The 13,939-nt window shown below is 45.0% G+C and overlaps 1 protein-coding gene across 1 annotated transcript in view; it reads left to right on the top strand.

Annotated features, from left to right (window-relative positions):
• The first annotated feature begins 29 nt into the window (after positions 1–29).
• Positions 30–13,939, top strand: part of COPA (COPI coat complex subunit alpha) — a 34,672-nt gene continuing 20,762 nt past the window's right edge. Inside the window, exons 1-9 of the mRNA XM_074980705.1 lie at positions 30–134; positions 1,395–1,508; positions 2,349–2,422; positions 2,802–2,882; positions 3,742–3,818; positions 4,974–5,083; positions 9,984–10,093; positions 10,904–11,003; positions 11,688–11,823. Of these exons, the coding sequence (XP_074836806.1) occupies positions 95–134; positions 1,395–1,508; positions 2,349–2,422; positions 2,802–2,882; positions 3,742–3,818; positions 4,974–5,083; positions 9,984–10,093; positions 10,904–11,003; positions 11,688–11,823 (842 nt within the window). The 5' untranslated portion in view covers positions 30–94. The remainder of the gene's footprint in view (positions 135–1,394; positions 1,509–2,348; positions 2,423–2,801; positions 2,883–3,741; positions 3,819–4,973; positions 5,084–9,983; positions 10,094–10,903; positions 11,004–11,687; positions 11,824–13,939) is intronic.

Genomic DNA, 13,939 nt, shown 5'->3' with positions numbered 1-13,939 from the left:
GAGGGGGCGGAAGCGGAAGCGGCTGCCGGGCGGTTCCGGGGCCGACGTGGAGGTTCGGGGCTGAGGGGGCAAGTGCGGGCGGCGGGTCGGAGCGATGCTGACCAAGTTCGAGACCAAGTCGGCCCGGGTGAAAGGTATCGGGACCCCTCGGCTCGGCGCCGTTGTCGGGGCTTTGGCCACCTGCCCGTCCACTACCACCGCCCCTCCCCCTCCGTCCCGGGACTCACCACCCCCATGTCCTCCCCTGCGCCGAGCCCTGGGGTCGACCGAAGCCCCCATCTTCTCTCCTGCGCCGAGCTCCAGTCTTTAATCCCCCCAGCTCCTGTCCTGAGTCGTGAATTTTGTCCCCCCGCCCCAAACTCTTCATCCGCCCTCCCTCCCGGTGCTCCAGCCTCCATCCCCTCTTACCCTGTGCTTCTGCCTTCTTGTCCTGGTATCTGCTCCTCCTCAGCAATCGCTGTTTGTCCTCCTGGTCTGCGCCCCAGTTTTACATCGGCATCTCCCCTTCTTCTGCCCGACCTGTTGTCTGAAACGGGATTATGGTGAAATGGGGTTATGGGAATGTAAAAACTGGGCCCACAGGCAAATAATACTTCCTCCCCCCACAACTTGTTTGGGAAGAGTTCTTTAAATGCTGGACCTACTTACCTGTATAGTTTGCTAAATGGGCTCCTTGTAGTCTCTGGATTTGTAGCTGATACTATAAAGTGTCAGTTATCTGTTTTCTTAGCAGCTAATGGTCAAATAAACACTTGCCTATTTATTAATTCACATTTAGAAACTATCAGAGAGAGAGCTGAGTTAGTCTGTATCTTCAAAAACAAGAAGTAGCCCTGTGACACCATATAGACTAAGAGATGTTTTGGAGTATAAGCTTCTGTGGGCAAAGACCCGCTTTGTCAGATGCCATCTGACATTTGGCATCTGATGAAGTGGATCTTTGCCCCCTGAAAGCTTATGCTCCAAAATATCTGTTAGCCTGTAAGGTGCCACAAGCAATCTTGTTGTTTTTTCATTTAGAAATTAGGATTTTTTTTTTAAAAAACTAGTTGCATATCAAGTAGTCCTGTAGCATCTTTAAAGACTAACTATTTATTATGTAATAAATAAATTTGGTAGTCTTTAAGGTCCTACCAGACTGCTTGTTATTTGTGAAGCTACAGACTAACTTAGCTACCCCACTGAGTTTCATGATTGCATATGAATGCAAGGCAGTACATACTGTCTTTTGGAGCTTTGGCTCTAGTTTTTGAAAGTGACTAGTAGTTTTGGTATCCACTTTCTGGCACCTTAAAAAGGCCTTCTTTTTGGAAAATGCTGATTTCTTCCACTTTCTCTGTGTCTTTAGTGATTGACTTTAATTGAAAACTTGATCACTGTTCATCTCTCTTTAGGGCTCAGCTTTCACCCAAAGCGTCCGTGGATCCTCACAAGTTTGCACAATGGAGTGATCCAGCTATGGGATTACCGGATGTGCACCCTTATTGACAAATTTGATGAGCATGATGGTGAGTTTGGAGTGTGAAAGAGTGGAAGTCAGGTGGCCCTTTGCCGAAAATAGTGCACTCCTGAGAAGAGACAGGGTGGGCTTTTTGTTGTAGCACTGGATTGAGCTGCAGGAGGTTTGGCTTCAGGTCCTAATTGTGCAACAGATTCCCTCTGTGACCCTCAACAAATAGCTTACTTCTTGCATGTACTTTTCCAGCTGTATACACAGGGGTAATACTTCCCAGAATGCTTGTGATGATAACCTCATTATTGTAAAGAGGTGTTGGATGTTGCAGTGTTGTAGCTATGTGACCGCACAGAAGAGAGCTCTTTTACATTGGTCTGCAGCGAATGTTATGTCATAAAGTTGTTCACTTGGACTTTTGTTCTCTGGCTGTTCCTAGTCCAGGAGCATCCGTGGTATGCAGGGGTAAACAGCTCAGCATACAGCTGTTCTCCTCCCCCCTGCCAGCCAGTGAAACATCAGCGCAGCAGTGCTCTTCCACTGTTGCTTTTCCCTGCTGTTCCCATAGCAATGGGGGCATGGTGCCTGGGCGCATTGCAGAGCCATGCCTGCCCCCAGTAGCAGGGCGCTAGTTAAGTGCTCCATCCACCTCATATTCAGATCCCAAAGCCCCCTTCCTGGCTCAGCAAAATTGTTAATCTGGCATACCCTGCTTCCTAGGATTGTCTAATTAAAGAGGTTCATGTGTGCTTGGTCCCTGCTTGTCACAATGAGACAGTTTATCTGATTAAAATGAAGTATGACGTAGAGAATTGTTCTGTTCTGGCCGTGGAGTTGGCTTAATATGTAGCTATTTGTCGTCTCATTGTATTTCACCTGCATCTTCCACCTGTAGGACCAGTCCGAGGTATTGATTTCCACAAACAGCAGCCACTCTTTGTCTCTGGAGGTGATGACTACAAAATAAAGGTAGACCGACTCTTCCTTCCACATTCCATCCCCCCAAAAAGTGATGGTGGGCAAAGGAAGATGGAGAATTTGACAAAAATGTGTAAAGAATGTGTGTTAATTTAGTTTTCTGGGGAGGGTGAAGGAAAAGTGAAGGGATAGACATGAAAGGAGAAATGCAGAGTGCAGGATTCTGCTCTTCTGAGGGCAGTAACAGGGTAATTAAATGCAACCTGACAGTTTCTGATGAAACACATTTCTAACTTAACTCAGAACCATAATGTAAAATGGAAGTGTCCATCTTAGGGGTGAGTAAAAACCGCATATGCTAAATGAGAAGCTGGAAGAGAATGGGACTCAACAAACCTTGTCCCTGTCACTAGCCTTCTGTCTCATGCAGGTCTGGAATTACAAGCTGCGTCGCTGTCTTTTCACGCTTCTCGGTCACCTGGATTACATTCGCACCACCTTCTTCCACCATGTGAGTCTCCGTGCTGTGTAATTTCGCTGATAGGCACCTCAACGCACTGCTTAGTAGCAACCTTTTCAGCTTCCCTAGGTAAAACGGGGTTCCTGCAGAAATCCAGTCCATAAAATGTGCTGGCTGCTGTATGAACATAGAAAGGCCTGATTTCAGTTACAAGCATCTTCTAATATGAAATCATTCATAGGGTCAGTTAATAACACCAACTCCAGAGCTCACTGGCAGCATCTTTTCTCCATCTATTGGTAGTTGGAGCACAAAAGAGGATTTGTGTGGAGTTCTTCATGCTGGATAACTTCTTTCTGAAATTGTATAAATATTAATTCAGAATACTTAAAATAAATTTTTCAGTGGAAGAGCGTCAGCAACATGCACAAACACATTTCAGTCTCTGATAAGGCAGATGCTAGTATGCATCTTGTCATCCTCAGGAAAACAGTGTTTGAAGGCACCTTAGTTCAGCAACTTTTTTCTCTGTGAATGATGAGTTATGAGCTGGTCTCTGGCTGTCCCTTCTGTTTCACATTTGTACTGAAGCACACAGAGCAAGGTGTAGCAGAGGAGAGTACAAAAATGATGGTACAATTGATCCTATGTAGAACACCAATATAGCATTGATATAGCTTTCTGCAAGTTCCATGCAGGGCAACTATGTCCAGGTTCTATATGGGATTAGATGTACCATCACTTTTTGTATCCTACTTTTGTATGTGGGAAATGATTCTACAATAGCACTGTATCTCTTGTTTGGAACGTGTAATCCAATGAACTAGAAATCCTGTGGTCATCTCTGCAGGAGGGAAACATGAGGGTGGATACTGTAGTTTCAGTTATCAATTATTAAATGTCTTTTTAGGAATACCCCTGGATCCTGAGTGCTTCTGATGATCAGACAATCCGGGTTTGGAACTGGCAGTCCAGAACCTGTGTTTGGTAAAACAAACAAACAAAACAGCTTGTGTTCATGAAATAATAATGGAAAATATATGAATTGTCTTAAATGAATGGAGGGTCAAAATATTCTGAACTTTGAGTCTTTCAATAAATATTTTGTTCAAATTTTAAAGAAAAAATTGAAAATTCTTTTCCCAGCAATTTTAGCAAAAAAAATAAAAACGGCTCTAGAAATGAGGTAAAAATAACCCTACGCTGGCAAGAAGAATTATTTAGATGGGACTCCTGAGCTTATGTCTTCCAGTCTAGTTGCTAGTTTTTTGTCCATTGTTAAATAACTCTAGAACTAGTGTTTTTCTCCCTTCCTTTGCTGGCAAGATTTCTAGATAATATCTAGCAAATAGTGTTTAAAGTGCTTTTATTTTAAAAGCTCTGGTTTCTCTTTCCGACCTTTGTCTGCTTCATTTTGGAAGTGGAGCTGTTTTAAGTATCATTCCCATGTGCAAAATGAAAAAGGAAGTTTTTAGAGTTAGTTGTGCTGGATTGCAGAATCACCCAGGCAAAATCTGAGCTAAACAGTTAAGTACTTTGGCATCTCGTGAACACTCCTTACAAGTTTCTCTTATCAGAGCCTCCTTTTGACTACCCTCACCCTGTACAACACCACAGGCACCTTTGACCGTTGGTGGTGCTTACTGGTTATGTGTTCCAAGAATTAAAGTAAAGGCATTCCCAAACTGCAGCATACCTGGTTTTGTGTCACAGGTATGTGGGCTGTGTGTAATGGAAGGGATGAGTCTGACAGGAGTATTTTGGAAGGTTTTTGAAATGGCTTCTCTGCTCATTTTCTTCCTTTTATTGGTTCGCTTTGATGGGCTGTGCAATGTAGCAACCTGAACAATCTTCAGAAGATTGTTGTGTGGGAATTTCCCAGGCTTTTTAGTAACTGGGTATCAATGTTGATAGCTATTCATATGTATAACTGTTGACATCCATATATATTATCCCTTGTATACTTCCCTGTGAAGTGGTTATTTCTGCCCTGCTGAGTTACTTTTCTTCTCCATGATCCTTTAATGGCTTTGCTTCCTGCCACCTTCCCTATTAGATTCAGTTTTGAAATGTTCGCACAAATCAGATTGTGCACTGCTGGCTCCTGGATTTAGATGGTGACTTCTGTCCTTTTCTTTGCAGCGTGCTGACAGGACACAACCACTATGTGATGTGCTCCCAGTTCCATCCCTCTGAGGACCTGGTGGTGTCGGCCAGCTTGGATCAGACTGTACGCGTTTGGGATATTTCTGGTGAGCTGCCCAAGTCGAGGGGGTGTCCAGCAACAAAGCCCAGATCAAAACTGCAGTCGCTGAAAACAAAGTGGGGATGGAACTAGCCACTTCAGATTGATGGGGAAGGGAGGGAGACTGCTGATGGGTCTGAGCCACGCTTTAAGAAAAGTCAGCAGAACATAAGTTATCTCCACTGATGCTCCCTTGGACGTCCCATTTGGATTCTCTAGGCCATGCGGGAGATGCATATTGCTACTGAGGAAGGCACTGTCACTTGACTGACTTTGCCTTTGTTGTCAGGAAAAGAAGCTGCAGGCTGAGTTATAAGGATCTGTGGGACACCATAATCCCTTGAGAAACATTGTTCCTAGAGTCAACTATGTCCTGAAGATAAAGTAATGAGTCAGTGTCTCTTGGACAGCCCTAAAATGGCTTCTGTGTTGGCTAGCGAGCAAGCTGATTTTGTGCTGTCCCAGCTGTTAATAAACAGCAAATGGAAAAAAACAGTCATTAAGTGCAGTGGGTGCTAGTTTACCAATGTCCCTTTCTTACAGATAGAGTATAGTCTAGAGACAATCCCAGGGTAGTTATCAAGGCTGCTGGGTATTATCCCTGGCTCTGTCGCAGATTCACTGTGGTCTGCACCTGCAATTAAATCTGCTTCGCAGGGTGTGTTGGGAATGTTAATTGACGACTGTTTCGCAAAATGCTCTAAGGTCCTCTACAGAGAGTCTGTTTATATACAGAAGCTGAAGTGAATGAAGATAAGTGACAAAAGGAGGGAAGATCGGGTCTGGTCCAAAACCAGGACTAGCACTGTTACTACATTGTAAGCTGTTGTAGATCTGAAGTTGTGGCTCTTTTCCCAACCTGCCATTTTCACCATTGCAGTTTTGACTGGCCAAGTTGCTCTCTTTTGTAGTACACGCTCAGACATGACCAGCTGTGTCAACAATAGGAGCTGGGGACAGGCTGTTCGAATATTTAAAACCTGTCCTTCCTCTCTATTGCCAGCATGGGGAGCTTAACATCCCTTCTGCCAGTAACCTTGCTGCTGCATTCACCCACATGCGCTCTCAGCAGAGTTCTATAGCCAAATGGATTTGGAGAGGGTACAGGCTTTTTTTTTTTTTTTTTTTTGCAGCTCATCTGTGATGAGGTTTTAGAGATTCTGCTATAGATGTTGAATTATTGATTCCGGTGCCACTCCATTTGAAAACCACCAGGCTAAAATACAAATGGGAGAACAACTGGGTTGGATTTTTGTGAGGTCACCCCACTCTTAGTTCTGTCCTTGGTGACTTGGCTCTAACAACAGGTGGTCCGCTGGGAACAGCCTTTGTTGCGTTCAGGCTGTTGTCGTTTGTGGAGACGCACACACATCTTGCAAATTATAGGTCCAGCCTGCATTGATAGCGACTTAAAAAAACATCCTCACTGGTACTGAGCACCTACAGCCCCAGGTGACTTTGGGAGTTGGGGGTCCTCAGCCCCCAATATATAGTTATTTGATGATTGAAGTGAAAAGAATTGGAGGGTCTTGTTTCCTCTCTGAATGGCCAATTGTCTGGAGACTCCTGATCCCCCTCCACAACTTCCACCTTTCTCAGCAGTCTCAGTGGGAAGACCAAGGAATAAGTGGTCCATGGAGATGCAACTCTTTCACCCCAGTAGAGGTGTCTCCATGTTAGAGTGGTGGGAGCAGAGCAGTGTGGGACAAGCATTGCTTCTTGTTACCTGTGATATATTTATGCTGTGGATAGAGGCCTTCTGCCACCATGGCTTTCAGTTTAGCATCTTTCTGTAACTCATATGGCAGGGTCCTTTTCTGTTGATCTGCTGAGAGCGAGTGTCAGTGGTAGCCAGCATGAGCTGGCTTCCAGGGCTGTATCAAAATGCATGAAAAACTGTGTCATAACATTGCAATTGCCACATGCTGCAGAGTGAAGTGTCTTGCTTTTGATGCTAACCTTGATTTCAGAGTTTAGAAAATAACTTGTCTGTTTTGCCACCCTGCTACCAATAACCCCAGTGGAAGATTGTTCTCACTAACCTGAACGGAGGATGCTTTCCTTCACACTGTACATACACGAGCTTCCTTTTAACCTGTCTCTCTCTTCTTAAGAGTTAATGTCTGTCACTTCCCTGGAACCTTCTTCTTTTGTGCTTTTATTCAGTAGAGTTGGGTGATTAGTTTCCAAGTAGGGAGAGTCAGCCTCTGTGGAGTTTGACTGGTAATCCACCATCCTGCTATTGAGATGTGGGTGCAGGTTGTTGGGGCTGGAAACATAGTGGTGATGCTTACAGTCCCAGGAAGGAGTACTGCAGGGCAGACTGCATTACTGCAACTAGTGGTATAGTCACAGCTGACTGACACACCCATCCCACAGGGCGCACTCAATACTCAATCACTGTGCTAATGCTGTGAGTGCTGATGGATTTGAGGGGAGGAAGGAGCCACAAGACCAAAATGAAGTGGTTGATGAAAACCCAAGAACCCTTCCTTAGCTTTTCCCAGGGTTAGGTGGCAGCCCTTTGACATGCAGACTTGGTTGGGAGAGTGGAGGAGATTGCAGCCTAGAAGCCTCAGACTCTTGCAGCTAACATGGTCCATAATTTGAGCTTTCAGTTGGCTAATGCCTATGTGCAGCTCTGGTCATTGCATTCTGGAAAGGGGATTTGAGAAACCTCCTGAAAATTTAGGAACTTCTTCTCCCTTCCACCACAAGCTGTCAGGCTGCGGTCAGGACCTGGTCCTTTTCACTAGATCTCTTTTCTGAAGAGCTTCTTAACATCTGCTGTTTTATTTGAATGCTCTTGGGCATGTTCAGTGCAGGCTCTGTTTCCACACTCTTTTATAACAGCTATCCTCTGAATGGCTGATATTTATTATGCTGCATAGAGCGCCTCTCCTGTCCTTCACCTGCTCCTCAGAACAGCACAGGAAGCTGGTACATTCTGCAAGTGTCCTGCCTTCCCTCTGGATTTGTGCAGTCAGCCCAGAAATTTTTCATCTGTCGTTTCAGTCCATTCCACTGGCCTGTGAAGGCTCAAGTATCTCCGTTTCTATGATTCCTCTGTTTTCACTTTCCACGGCTTCTCTGAATTATGTCTGTCACCTCCCTGCGCTGGGTCTGGCTCCCTGTTGTCATTTGGATCGCCTGTGTGTGCATCTGAGATAAGTGTGTAACATTCACACCTACTTGTGATTCACTGTTTAACATGCCGCTCATGAGACTAACCTCATGGATCATGTCAAAGGGACACTGTTAAGATCAGAACCATATTTTAAATCTCCCCTGTTTTGCTAATACCTGAGAATTTCAGAAGTGAGACTTCAAAAAAATGAGACTTGTCAAAAACAGTATGGTCTGATCCTCTCTTGCATTTCACCCTCCTTGGGCAATGACATTGCCAGCTAAGTCCAGTTTTACTTTGTTCTGAGTCAGTTTCAAGTCCTGGATCCCACAGTCACCTATGCTTTTTTCTTTTTTTTTTAAAGTCTTCTGTAAAAACGTTTTGTTTGTAACTCCTTCGTTTTAAATTCTCCAGTCTTTTTACCACCTGAGCATTGCCTTTTATTTGGCTGTACACATTCCAGTTTCACCCTGGTCTTCATATTTCAGTTTCTGGCAAAGGAGCAGATCATGTTCCATTTTGTTTGGCATCGTGTATAAATAGAGAGTAGCCCTCTTCTCAGTGACAGTCACTTTGGCCCTGGTAGGAAAGGTAATGGTGCTGCACCATATGAAGTACTCTGAATTTTTATATGCAGGTGGTTGTTCCTAAGACTCCGGTTACTATAAATGTCACTGTAGAGATTTAGAAACACACTGATTTCTTGAGGAACTGGAAGAAAGTTATATGCCACCCCCCCCACCCCCCTTAGATTAAGTCCAAATCCAGGGGCCAGTGTAAATTCCAGTCTGTTTCATAGAGTGTGCTGCTGGACTGTGTCTGGTTCTTTGGTGAAAGCTTTGATTCCAGCTGTGAGTCATGCCCTTAAAGTGACTCAGCCTGCTCACCAGAAGAAACAAATTCTGCAGCATAGCCTCTGTGCAGATTATGTCCTAGTCGCGACTTAGAAGTTCAAGGTTCTGTCAGCCTGGGTTTCGTACATGTTGATAGCTTTAAAATAAACCCGTCTAGAATGTAGGGGATAGTCCCTCACCTCAATGTGAGCATTTTAAGATGAGGTTGACTGAATATTGGGACTGAATTTACTCTTGTGCGTTCAGTAAAGATCAGAGAAACCCCCGAAGAATTGTGGCCTGATGTTTGGAGAGCTTGAACCTCCAGTGAGGACTCGTTAATGTTGTGGGTTGTCACCACTTGTATCCCTCATTACTTGGGTCCTTTGGAGGAGCTGATTTTCCCCTAGTACATGGTTCTTTGGGGAATTTGTAGATTCCCTGGTCACTTTACAGACTATTCAAGAGGTCATAGTTTCCCTATGTCTGTCACAACTGACTCAGGCATGCACACAGATGGTCCAAGTCCACAAGCAAAAGCATAGAGCAGGAAGACCTCTCAAACTGGCATAGATGAAAGTCACTTGAAGATGCAAGCTCAGGCTAGTAGGTAAGTGTTGAAAGACAGAAAGGAGTCAGAGTGACCATGTGCCTCTATTGCAGCATCTCTGCTTATCAATCCCAGGGAGCTGAGAAGTGGCTGCTTGTTGGGAGCAAGTTTGATCTTTGTGCCCCTGGTCTGAGCTCGTGTTTCGGGGAAGGAGGAAGGGATCCTTCATATTTCTCTCACTTTCCCTCTTCTATTTTTTCTTCTTCTTCAAAATTCCTCCTTCTCGCCACCTGTGACCGGCACAGGAGGGCACTGACTGACATGCTTCCAAGTTAGTACACTGCCTGGTAACCATGTGTTTGTTTCCTCCACGCCTGCTTCTCCTGCCCTCTCGAAGGCCTACGGAAGAAGAACCTGTCTCCTGGTGCTGTGGAGTCAGACGTCAGGGGAATAACCGGGGTGGATTTGTTTGGGACGACAGATGCAGTGGTGAAGCATGTTCTTGAGGTACTGTGCGTGTGAGCAGCATAACTTGTCCAACTCTCTATCTAGGATAGCCCGTCTTACAAATAATCGTCTAATGGGTTTGAGAAACAACAGGGAAGGAAACTAAGGGACTTGATAGGGCTCTATAAGTTCCTATTTTCCTTTATAATAAGGCATTCCTTATCCGCAAAGAGCTTAATGTTTAAAATGTAAAGTCAAAAGTGATCCATGACTGGTGACCTCAGACTCTTTTGCAGAACGAATGCCAGTGATATTAGCAGTTCCATTGCATGTTTTTACCAAGGTTAGCAATTGTGAATGGAAAGAGAAGGCAGTCGAGTTGCATGAAGAAGGGATAGTGAGATTTCACTAAGTTATTGCTACTGGGCCGCATCTGTATGTTACCGTAATTGATCAAAGTTGCAGCCCTACTGGAGAAAGGAATAAAAGGAAGAGTAGCATCCTTGGAGCTAGAGCATGTTGTCTTCTGTGTTATCTAATTACTCCTCAAGGATAGGTAAAGTGGTGAATCCACCTGAGTCCTGTTTTCGGCTTCCACTGTTGCTGGCATGGGTGGGGAAGTCTATCTGCAGAATTTAATGGTGCAAGTGCATTGGTCAGTAGGCATCTAGTGTGAGCAGCATAGTAGGTCTGTGAAGTTCATCCCACTGGAATGAAGACCATAGGAGCTTGCTGCAAGCCCTCACTAGTCATTCTGGAATGTGCAATTTGTATCCTATTTGCTGGAACTGTTTTTTTCTGGTTGCTCTCTCTGTGCTAACTCCCCAGTGCTCCAGGCTTGGGGTGAGACAACTTTCTCCCATCCCACAGGGACATGATCGTGGGGTGAATTGGGCTGCCTTCCATCCCACCATGCCGCTCATTGTGTCGGGGGCTGACGATCGCCAGGTGAAGATCTGGCGGATGAATGGTAAGAAGCAGCCCCACAAGGAATCCCCTTTGGAGGAGAAAGTTAAAAGGCTGGGGAGCAGGAGCCTGGCTTATTTATAAATGTGTCTGTGGTATAAACACGAGTATGAATGCATACACTTAGAAAGCTCTTGAAATTGGCAACATTAAATTGAGTGCTCCCAGACCCAATGATAACACTAGAATCTGCAGGGGTGAAACAACCTGGGGAAAGTGCAACTCTCTAGACTCCCCTTGTAGCTCATCCAGCTTCAGGGAAAGGATGAAGTAAAGAAAGCAGCCTAGCTGTGTGCCCTGAGGTCTGTCAAACTCAGGCTGAGGGACCACCAAAGGGAGCTCGTCTCATTGGCAGAGATCTTCCTGCAAGAAGGAAGCACCCACATGTTAAAATCTAGGGACCCTCAGCAGAGATGCCTTGGCTGTTCTTTGCTATATGAGATTTTCTGGTGTAACTAAAGTTTAGCAACTTTGGGATGTTTCAGTTTGCGAGCTGGTCAGTCATGCTGCTTTAGGTGCAGGACAGGTCAAAAGCTACAGCACAGAACTGGGCTGAAGACAAGGTGCAAGTCAGAGAAGGCTGTGGAACCCAGCAGGTTGGGGTCCATTTGATATTAGCGCTTACACGTCAGAAATACCAAGAGCTTTGAAACATGACCCTGTCTCATTTTCTTTTGCTTCTGTTTAGAGTCGAAAGCTTGGGAGGTTGATACCTGCCGTGGACACTACAACAATGTCTCGTGCGCTGTCTTTCACCCACGGCAGGAGCTGATTCTCAGCAATTCCGAGGATAAAAGCATCCGGGTCTGGGATATGTCTAAACGGTGAGTGCTCTGCTATTGGGTAGGTTTCTGAGTGGCTTGTTATTTCTGTTAAATGTTCTCATTTTATAGTAACCGACTGTCGCATCTCCCCAATACCAAATGCGGTCTTTAAACAGCAGTTGTTCTGCATGCAAGGAACTTCTCAAATGTGAATTAAACCACTTAGGAAAACTGGGTTTGTAATTGATTGGAAACAATCGTGTGAGGAGCCAGCTTGCTTAGCGACCTCTCTAGTGAAAGTGTTTTGGAAGTTTGTAATAATACATTTATTGGTTTTCACATTTGGGTGAGTATCTCTCTTTTGAGAGAGAGACTGAGTGGGTGCAAGCAGAGGTTGATAAGTACAATGCCCTCACTTTAAAAAGTTAATTTTGGTTTTAGAGCTCTTGCCATTAAAGCAATGTTCCCTTGTTTAAAATAGGGAATACTCTTGGAGGCAGAAGTACCTGTAAAACTGAAATGTACTTCTTGCGGTGCTGCAACTGGGGTCAGGGAATCTTCATAACTACTTCGATGAAAGTCAATCTGTCATCTTGTTTGCTTATTCTGAAATCTTAACTCTGAGAGCACAAAGCGCCCTTAATGTAAATGAAAATCAGACTTCATGTCTGCTTGGTCCCATTTTTTTTACAGGGACGGGAAGAGATCTGGAGGTTAGAGAAATTACGTAATTTGCACTAGATCTCTGAGCGAGTCACTGGTAGAGTTGAGAATGGAATTGCAGGCCCTGATTCCTCATTATAATCTCTGCAGCATGCTCTTTCCTGTGCAGTGCACAGAACCCAACAGTTCCAACACTCAGTCTCTTGCTCAAACTACTGGAAGCTCCTGCCTGCCTGTCACACGCTGTTGAGAGACACTTAGAGCTATGAGCTGCTGTTACCACTCTGTCTTAGCAAGGGAGAGCTTTGCTAGACAGGTCCCTGCCATACCAGCCTGTCTTCCTCACCAGCAGACTCGAGTCTCTTCTGATCCAAATCTTATTTACCAGGTAACACTCAGTGAATTCCCACTTCTGGGCTGTTGGGAGATGTTAAGCTTACTGCTCTGTTAACGAGTAACTACGTGATAGCTTATTACAGTCAACCCCCAGTTCATGTGGAATTTGCATTCTTGGCAACCTCTATGTAAGTTGAATTTTCATGTGACTCAGGGGAGCTGTCTCCCTTGAGTGGCGGGGAGCTGGGAGCGAGACTCCAAATCACAGGAGACAAGAAACTGAACAGCACAGGGCTGGTCAGTTTCCTGGCTCCCACGGGAAGGTGGGGAGCCCAGAACCAGGCTGCTGCCTGGTTCCCGGCTCCTTGCCACTCTGGGAGCCAGGCATTCTTCTGTCTGGCATCCCCCAGCTGTTGGGAGCTGGGGAGAAGGCATGCCGCTGCAGCTGCCTGCCCACTTCACCCAGCTGGAGGAGCCAGGCAGGCAGGCAAACAGCAGCAGAGTGGCTTCAAGTTGTGCTTAACTCATGTGAATGCAAGTTAAGCGCAACTCGGAAGTCATGCATTTCGGGGGTTTACTGTACTTGAGTTGGATGAAATACACCTTTCCCGTCAAACCCTGCACTGAGTGGCTTACAGAGGAAGTGAAACAAATTCATTAACAGAAGAACATAGATTAAGTGATACCCAGTAAAGGGGAAAAAAGAAGAGATACTTGCAAGCAAAAGAACTTTAACATAGTAAGAGACATTCTTTGTGCAAGATGGTTTCTTTCACCTCCCTCGCTTTTCAGCTTAATCGCTGGCCGACCTCCTCGAGACCCATCACAAGTCCAATCACTTGTTTTGTTTGCATCAGAGGGTGAAGGATAAAGACTGTGTCTTTCTCTGTTCCTTTTGCCTGATGTCTTTGGCTTGCAAGCCAGGAAGGCATACTTGGGATTCTTCCCTTTGCCACTCTGTGGTGCAGGGGCAATATTAATTCTCCTCTGAAGTTCAGGATCAGACTAACCCATGCCAGTTTAGCTCAATGGCTTTTTTTATTATTAATATGTAAAGTGAAGTAAGTGCACATTTCTTTTTCTAGGACTGACCTGTTTAGCACCATTCCCTAGGTTAATCTGTCTCATCTTAAATCTGTTCTAGTGACACTATCCAGAGAATATTTGTAACTTTACA

The sequence above is a fragment of the Carettochelys insculpta genome, chromosome 30 (genome assembly GCF_033958435.1).
Source record: "Carettochelys insculpta isolate YL-2023 chromosome 30, ASM3395843v1, whole genome shotgun sequence".
NCBI lineage: Eukaryota > Metazoa > Chordata > Testudines > Carettochelyidae > Carettochelys > Carettochelys insculpta.
This window is presented reverse-complemented; position numbering and strand designations above follow the sequence as displayed.